The sequence below is a fragment of the Lactuca saligna genome, chromosome 5 (genome assembly GCF_052625555.1).
Source record: "Lactuca saligna cultivar CGN05327 chromosome 5, ASM5262555v1, whole genome shotgun sequence".
Lineage (NCBI taxonomy): Eukaryota > Viridiplantae > Streptophyta > Magnoliopsida > Asterales > Asteraceae > Lactuca > Lactuca saligna.
This window is the reverse complement of record NC_136421.1, coordinates 15,594,576-15,603,648: the sequence shown is the minus strand read 5'-3', so window position 1 is coordinate 15,603,648 and position 9,073 is coordinate 15,594,576. Positions and strand designations below refer to the sequence as shown.

The 9,073-nt window shown below is 35.5% G+C and overlaps 1 protein-coding gene across 1 annotated transcript; it reads left to right on the top strand.

Annotated features, from left to right (window-relative positions):
• Nucleotides 1-338: 338 nt before the first annotated feature.
• On the top strand, nucleotides 339-8,701 carry LOC145045083 (uncharacterized). Its single transcript, XM_078993433.1, has 9 exons — nucleotides 339-509; nucleotides 585-635; nucleotides 2,882-3,092; nucleotides 3,243-3,324; nucleotides 3,528-3,550; nucleotides 3,696-4,624; nucleotides 4,771-5,981; nucleotides 6,096-8,412; nucleotides 8,540-8,701. Exons 1-9 carry the CDS (start codon nucleotides 339-341, stop codon nucleotides 8,699-8,701), a joined length of 5,157 nt encoding a protein of 1,718 aa, XP_078849559.1.
• Nucleotides 8,702-9,073: the final 372 nt, after the last annotated feature.

Genomic DNA, 9,073 nt, shown 5'->3' with positions numbered 1-9,073 from the left:
TCTAAACACGATATCAAAAACCTATTATATAAAAATGATATAAGATTTTGACAGTAATGAATCAAAGGAAACCTATTTATATATAGAGTACTTTTTGAGTGGATATGGTCAAAGATCGGAAAACCAAATTTGAAAGGTTTAATTTATAGTTAACTAATTTAGCAAGGACTAGAACTGCAACTTCCCAACAAATCACCGCTAACAGAGATTCTTATCGGAAAACAGTCGGAAAACTCGGAATTGATATCCTTCAATTCCTCAATATTTTCGTCTTTGTGTGTGTTGGTTGTTTGTCGTTTGCTCGCGGAGGAAGACGAATGTATCTTTGTAAAAATGAAATGGCGTCGACGACTACGGCGGCGAGGAAACATGTGGAGAAGATACGGAAGACGAAGTTCTCCATCGGCGGAAAATCAAACCCTTTAACGGAGGATCTTCATCAGGCTGTTAAGAATCTGTCTGCCGAACTTTACGCTAAGGATGTTCATTTCCTAATGGAACTAATCCAGGTATTTAGTATAGCATCTCTCAGTTTTGTTGTATTTAATTTAATTTTTTTTTTTTCCTGTTAATCGTTAAAGTAGAATATGGTGTTCATACTTATGGATGCTTTCACTACGCATTTGATGTTTCTGGTTTGATATTTCTGCATGTAAACATTTAGAGTCGTTAATCGGTCGTTGCTTCTTGTTTTTTGAACTTGATCCCTGTGGTCCACCTGAGTTACTTAAAGATCTTTGAAACGTTTTGTAATATATTTTAACAGTTATAACTTGATTTCTAGTTTTTGAAATATAAAAGGGAGTTATTAAATTCTGTGAAAATGCTAATAGCAACAGAGTTTCTATTTTTGTCTTGTTATAGCATTGTATTTTTATTTTTAGTATGAGTTAATGCTATAAAACACATTATTATTTATATGTCATTATTCTAGTTTAGCCTATTGGTGGATCCATAACAAAATATATGAAGTAGCATACATAATTTTAGGGGTAGCGCATTGGGTCGGCCACTGGTTTAGCCATGACGATTATTTTTGTTCCTATTTGATATTATTTTGAGAATCTTTTCATTTTTTACCCTTTGGCCAGTTATAGTAGGTTAGATGTGACATGTTAGGGTTAATGTTATGAAAGCCATTATTTATTCGTCCTTATTCGGTTTTAACCTTGTTCTTTATTTGCCATTATTTTTTGAAAAACTTTTCATAAAATCCATATCTTTCTATATTCATTTTTATGTTAATGTGGCATGTTACTAGGTTTATGCAATGCAACTTAATAAAAATTAAATATCATAATTTTATAAAATTAATGTTTTTGGCACATATCTTATAAATGTGTAACATTTTTCAGGTTGTATCCAAATGTATATGATTGTTATATCAACAACCAAAAAGCACAAGTGCTCACATGGCATACAAAAAAACATCATGTTGCTTATAATTTACAAACTTATGATCGATACTTTTATCTTCAAATGTGGAATTTAAAAACAGGTGAAACTAGAGAATTACAAACATATGAAAAGTTTTTATTAAAAATAATGGCAAATAGAGAGCAACAAAGAGCTGGTTGCAGCTAAATAGAATAGTAACAAATAAATAATGGCTTTTATGATATTAACCCAACATGCCACGTCAGCCAAACCGACATGTCAGTTGGTAACCGGCCGAAGGATAAAAAACGAAAAGTTTTTTAAAAATAATGGTAAATAGGAACTAAAATAAAAGTTCGGACTAAAATAGAATAATGATGTATAAATAATGGTGTTTATGACATTAACCCTTTTTCTATTGCACTTTCAAATTATTTTTTATGGGATTGTACTTCAATAAATTTTACTGGCATTAACAACAAGTAACCTCCTGATTAATGTAAACAAGTTTTATGCAATTTTTTTGTCCACATAAATGGCCCACATGTTATTTACTGCTGACATGGCAATAAAGAAATTCATATTTTCTTAATGAAGAATTGTTCACATCATGATTTTTTTTATATAAGATTGTTCTTTAATTGTATATAGCATCAAACTTGCATATTTATGCAAGTATACATGTTGAATTACAAAAATATAACAAAAACTAAGCATTAGTATTTAGTGGAGTGGATGTAATGATGACAACGGATATTAGGTGATTCTACCTTGAATAAGTCCCCAAAAATGTTGCAGTTCTAATCGGAGGTCGAGTTACTAATTTTACTATGACTACTGCTACAAACTAATGTATTGCCATGAATGTAGGTCAATTTCCTTTTTCTTAGCCATAGCTTGTATCGAACACCTAAAAAGCACTAAATCTCTGGAACTTACTTAAGATTCTATTTCTACTATAAAGCATAGAACTTCAATAGAAAACAAGTGAAGTATCAACTACCACGGTTTCTGGTGAGACAATATATAACATATGAAACAGAAGCTCACAACATTGTTGTTGTCTCATAACCAAATAAACTACGTATACATGACTTCTATGATTAGTATCATGTGTATGATTATTTTACAATTCAATACTAAATGATTAGTATCATGTGTATGATTATTTTACAATTCAACATTGTTGTTGTCTCATAACCAAATAAACTACGTATACATGACTTCTATGATTAGTAAGCAAGAACATCATATTTTCCTTGGCATCGTAACTTTCCATGTCAGCGAAAAGAAATAAATAGATAAAAAGATACAACATGCATGTAGCAGGTTACCTATTGTCCTATTGCTAGAATGGGTAATTTTTCTGAAGTAAAAGGCCCTAATAAGGAATAATTTGTCACTATAATGGTGTGATAAGTAAAAATAAATTTATAACATTTTAATAGAAAGTACATTCCTATTTCTTGCATTTAACTATATATATATACATGTTGTTTCACAGAATGCGGAGGATAACGAGTATCCGAAAGAGGTTGATCCTTCCTTGGAGTTTGTGATTACCTCAAAAGACATAACAAACACAGGAGCTCCAGCGACACTTTTAATTTTTAACAACGAAAAAGGGTTTTTATCAAAGAATATCGATTCAATTTGTAGTGTTGGACGTTCTACTAAGAAAGGCCTCCGTAAGTGTGGTTATATAGGAGAGAAAGGTACTTCTAATTCTTATGTCTATCTTATTCTTTTATAGCCGACTTTGTTTTCCTGTTATCAGTTATCTCCAGCTTATCAAAAATCAAGACTCTTTATCATCATCATCTTCATTTTTGGTTTTGCAACATATTGATATATTGTTGCTTTAGAAACAGATTTTGCTCATATTTTTGTTGTAATGGAAGAAAATATTGGACGAACTTCTTATTTTTTGGATGAACTTCCATCTAGGTACCTTAAACTTTAATTTCTTGTAGAGGTATTAGCACTGAAGTTTCATTTTTGTTCCTTTTATGTGAAAAAAGGTAAAATGTAATTTGTTACTTAGTTTACTATTGACTTCATGATGATGATGATGCATCAATGACATGGAAACATATTTAGAATAATTTCATTAAATAATAATTATTAACAAACTTCAAAAAATATTGCAGTGGAACCATATTAAAGTATTGGGGTATTTAAGTGGAACAAAAATGAAACACGAGTGATAAAACCTTTTTAAAGGAAGTTTAAGGTACCTAGGTAGAACAAACCCAAAACTTCATTACTATTTGATGACATCACTTGTTCTGATACATTGTCAAATATTTCATGATCAGGAATTGGATTCAAGAGTGTCTTTCTGATAACAGCTCAACCATACATTTTCAGTAATGGGTATCAGATATGGTTTAATGAAAAGCCTTGCCAGCAGTGTAACCTTGGTTATATTGTTCCTGAATGGGTCGAGGGTGATTCAATTCTATCTGCCATTCAAAGGGTATATGGATTGGCTTCTCCACTTCCAACCACAACTCTAGTATTGCCTTTAAAGCCAGAGAAAGTCAAACCAGTCAAGGATCAGCTTTCAAGTATCCATCCTGAAGTTCTCTTGTTTCTTTCAAAGATAAGGTGGCTTTCTGTGAGGGAAGTGAATGAGGATTCTAGGCTTAACACTGTAAGCGCAGTATCCATTTCCAAAGAGAAAAACTTTGTTACTGCAAAGAACATGGATGCTGATTCCTACACACTCCATCTAACTGCTGGTGATGGAGTTGAGAGAGAATGTGGATACTACATGTGGAAACAAAGATTTCATGTGAAACCTGAAAATAAAGTTGAAGCTAGAATGGAGGTAGATGAATGGTCAATCACCTTTGCTTTTCCAAATGGGGAAAGGCTCAAAAGAGGTTCAAGTTTGCCTGGAATCTATTCCTTTTTACCAACAGAAACAGTCACACACTTTCCTTTCATAATCCAAGCTGATTTTCTCATGGCATCTTCAAGGGAAAATATCCTCTGGGACAACAGATGGAACCAGGGAATTCTTGATTCTCTTCCTGTTGCTTTTATAAATGCGTTTACCTCGTTGGTGAAATCAACAAAAAATGCACCTTTTGTTTCCGATCTCCCAAACATGTTTCACTTCTTACCTATCAACAAGTCATCTCATCCAAAGCTGAACAATGTCAGGGACACCATCAAAGCAAAGTTGAGGAACGAGAGTCTTTCACTACACAGAAACTGTTCCAGAAACCCAATGAAGTTGGTAGGCTGAAGCCTGCCTTTTGGAGCATAATCAACAAGGCAAGGAGCCAAAAGGTGAGTTTTTGCAATGATTCATCCTGTGGAACCTATCTTCTTGCTTCTTCACTTGATAAAAAAGAGTACAATGCTGTTCTGGATTTTTTGGAGATTAAACTTGTTAAGCATCAATGGTATGCAAGATTCATTGTGAGCTCTAAGCTTGCAATGGGTGTCTCAGAGGATGTTTATATACAGCTTCTGTTATTCATCGCAGAGAATTGGGTGTCTGATTTTTACCAAACCGACATCATGAAAACACCATTGATCAAGTATGTTGGGGGAGATGGGAAGGTTGATTTAGTTACTTTGGGTACAAACAAGTTGCTAGCTTCTGATTATGATGATATTTCATGGTTGATTAATTGGAACAAAGAGTTCCAAGGTTCAACTGGTAAACATTTTTTACCTAAATCCACACAAGAAGCCATACGATCATGTGCAAAGAAATCAACACTAGTGAAGTGGCTTAAAGAGAAAGCAAATGTTAATTTTGTCAGTGTTTATGAATATGCTCTTCATCTTCTTAATAGTAGTTCAGTCACCACAGACCACAAGCTAGCTGTCACTTATGCTCATTTCCTCTACAGGTCTTTACAAAAGAAGTATTTGGAGGAGTATCAGGTTCAGAGTCTGTGTAGTGAGATGCCGATTGTTGATAACTATGGGAATGTAACTCAAACAAGAAGTGGAGTTCTTGTACCTTCCAAAGGAAGCAGATGGGTGGAGTTGATTGGTTCAAATCCTTGGAGGCAGCATAATTATGTTGAGTTGGGTGAAGATTATACACGTCGTGTCACCTATTTTGGTGATGCTACATCAGGTCAAGAGCTTGTTTCGTTTCTTCAAAAATATGTTGGAGCTTCTGATGTTCCTAATCTATTCCCTCCTAATGCTGCTATTCCTACTCTCTCTTCTACTCTCACTAAAAAAAACACATTCCTGCTTCTAGAGTGGCTTCACTATATAAGGACAAAGGGGAGTACATTACCAGAAAGGTTTTTGTCTTCAATAAAAAATAGCAGCTGGTTGAAGATCTCTTCGGGCAGTGGTTCTGGCTATCGCCCCCCATCAGAGTCATTCATGCCAGACTCATCAATCGGGAATCTTGTAAAGAAAGGTTCAAATCTTGTTGATGTCCCATTGATTGATTTGAAATATTATGGTGTTGGGATGAAGGATTATAAAGAAGAGTTACGAACAATTGGTGTTGGGTTTGAGAATGCAGAAGCCTGTGAACATATCGGTAAGCGTCTCATGTCTCTTGCAGCTAATTCTAATCTTAGAAGAGACGATTTCATTTCGATACTCAAGTTCATTAAGTATCTAGGAGCGAATTAGATCTCCCCTGCTGAGTTCATCAGAAGTATCAGAGGAGGAAAGTGGGTTAAGACATCTCGAGGTGATATGACTCCTAACAATTCTATTTTATTCAGTCAAGAATGGAATGCTGCTTCACAGATAAGTGATATTCCATTCATAGATCAAAATTACTATGGGAATGACCTAATTTCTTTCAAGGAAGAACTTCAACTACTTGGTGTGGCTGTGAAGTTCAACCAGAGGTATCAGCTTGTTGTAGACAACCTCAAGTCCTCATCTTCACTGGCTTCTTTGTCATCTGAAGCCATGTTACTCATATTAACGTGCATTAAGAGTTTGGAATTTTCAGATAAGATTGTCCAAACGATTAAAAATACGAAATGCTTGAAGACAAATTTGGGTTACAGATGCCCATTTGGATGTTTCTTGTTGAATCCAGAATCTCAGTGGGGCTGCCTTCTTCAAGTCTTTGGATCATTCCCGGTTCTTGATGTACAGATTTATGGGAGATCAATCTTTTCGATGTCAAATGAATTACAGAAAATCGGTGTCATGGTGGACTTTGAGGATTCCAGTAAAGAATTTACTCGCACTTTCAAGCAACAGGCTTTGCTATCTTTAATCAAAAAAGAACACGTCCTTCAATTTCTGCAATGCTGTAGGAAGCTAAAGACGCATGATATCAAGTTTTCTTTTGATTTCCAGAACTGCATTTCCAAAGAGAAATGGCTACGAACGAGACTTGGTGACTACAGATCTCCAAATGAGTGCATTCTTTTTGGTAAAGATTGGGAACCATTTTCTCCAATCTGCCACCTTCCCTTCATTGATGACAGTAACAACTTTTATGGTAGTGGGATCCATGAATATCGTGCAGAGCTGAAGAGGTTGGGTGTTATCACGGATTTCAAAGATGGTGCCAAGTTTGTGTCTAATGGGTTTTTCTTACCTCAAGATTGCAGTAGCCTTACTCCTGCAAATGTTTACGCCCTGCTTGATTCTGTCAAGAAACTGAAAGAAGAGAGTGGAATGGATCTTCCTGCTGAATTCCTAGAGAAAGTTTCTCAAAAGAATTGGTTAAAAACCTATTTTGGTTACAAACGTCCTGATGAGTGCTTGCTTTTCGATTCTTCCTGGGATTCCTTGTTGAAACGCAAGGATGGTCCTTTTATCGATGAAGGATTCTATGGAACTCGCATTGGATCCTACAGAAAGGAGCTTAATGTTTTAGGAGTTATCACGGATTCCAACAAGGAATGCCAGTTGCTAGCTGGTTACCTCAACTCTCACACCAATTTTGAAACAATTTCTCGAATATATAATCACTTGTCTACATTAAAGTGGGAGCCTGCTGATGAAGACAAGAAAAGGATTTGGATCCCTAGAGGAAGGTGGGTAATGCCTGAAGATTGTGTTCTCCATGACGATAACAACCTATTTGGTGAACAGCTGAACGTTTTGGAGAACTGCAAGTATGACGACGAAATTCTCGGCTTCTTTGCGAAAACTTTCAATGTGAAAGTTCGTCCCTCGGTTGAAGACTACCACAAGCTTTGGAAGACATGGGAAACTTCAGGACGCCAGATAACACATGAGGAATGCTGTGCCTTTTGGGAGTTTGTGGTCCGAAATTGGTACCCAAGAACAGAAAATACTTTCAAGAATTACTTATGGAAACTCCCTGTTTTGGATCCTACTTCCAACGGAATTTTTCTGGTTGATAAGCGTGATCTGTTTATTGGTGATGATCTTTTCTTGACTGATCTGTTTAAAAGCTCTTCTCGTCGCATTTTCGTATGGTTTCCTCAACCCAGTCAGAAAACCCTAACCCGAACCAAGCTTGTGGAGATCTACACCAGACTTGGTGTTCGTACATTGTCTGAATCTGTAAAGAAAAACACATCTGATGTCGATCATGATGCATTCAAGCCGGTTGATTCAAAAGAAAAGATAATAAAAAAAGGGTTGTTAAAACTCATTCTGGGCTTTCTTGCTGATCCTAAACTTAAAACGGAGCCAGATAAGAGACATGAAGCTGTTAGCCGTTTAATAGCAACCGAAGTTTTTGAGACATTGAAAAAGATGACCATCCGTTACAGACTTTCTTTATCATCTGGAGATGTGTTGGATGTGGAATCAAGGAGAATGGTACGTTGGGACAAACAGCACTTCAAATTATATATGCAGAAGATGGAGAGATCTTCGGGTCATAAAAATGTTATGGAATATGCGTTTCATTTTGCTGAAGAAATAGCGGAGGGAGTGTTGTGGGAGAATGAAGAGCTTGTTCCAGATCTGTGTGAACTGATCCGATTGGGTTATATGGTGGAGTTTGAAGAGGAAGAAATTGATTTCCTGATGAAGATGAAGAATCTGCAGATCTTTTTGGAGGATCAAGACTACCTTTCTTCCATATTCTCCTCTCCAAAGGTATGCTCTTCACCTGTTTTTACCTTATTCCCTCTTTTGTGTTATCTATTATTATTATAACGTGTTTCCTAATAATAACATACCGATTAGCTAATTAATATTTACTTCATATATATATAATGTGTAGGGGAATTCACAAGAAATACCAATTAGCCCCAGGGGCACGAAGAGGAGGGGACAGAATTCTATGGAGCCTTCTTCCTCTTCTTATGAGTTACAAAGTACAGGGAGTCGAAAACGAAGAGACACCGTATCCCTGACCCCAGTCACAATTGTAATCCCGGATTGATAATCCCTTTGACTTTTAAGGTATCAACTTTGTATTCCTTTTATTTGTTGTTTGTTTAGAACTCCTGGAAATTTTATAAAATAAAATAAGTAAATAAATAAATAGCTGGACAAAAGAAACTAGCACTTGAGGAAAATGATTCAAGGAACTTAAAAGAAATGAAAACAGTAACATTCTTGCATTATGCATAGAAAGGAAAGGCCCAACCAAGGGACAGAAAAAGCAATGAAGTTTAGGGGGCACAACAATAATAGCAACCAAAGTTAGTGAACACTTGGAATTTGATTTAACTTTTTTTTATCAGGTCATTGTACCTTAAACACTTTACCCTTGGTTGATAATTGACATTTCGAAATATGTGAATGCCAATAT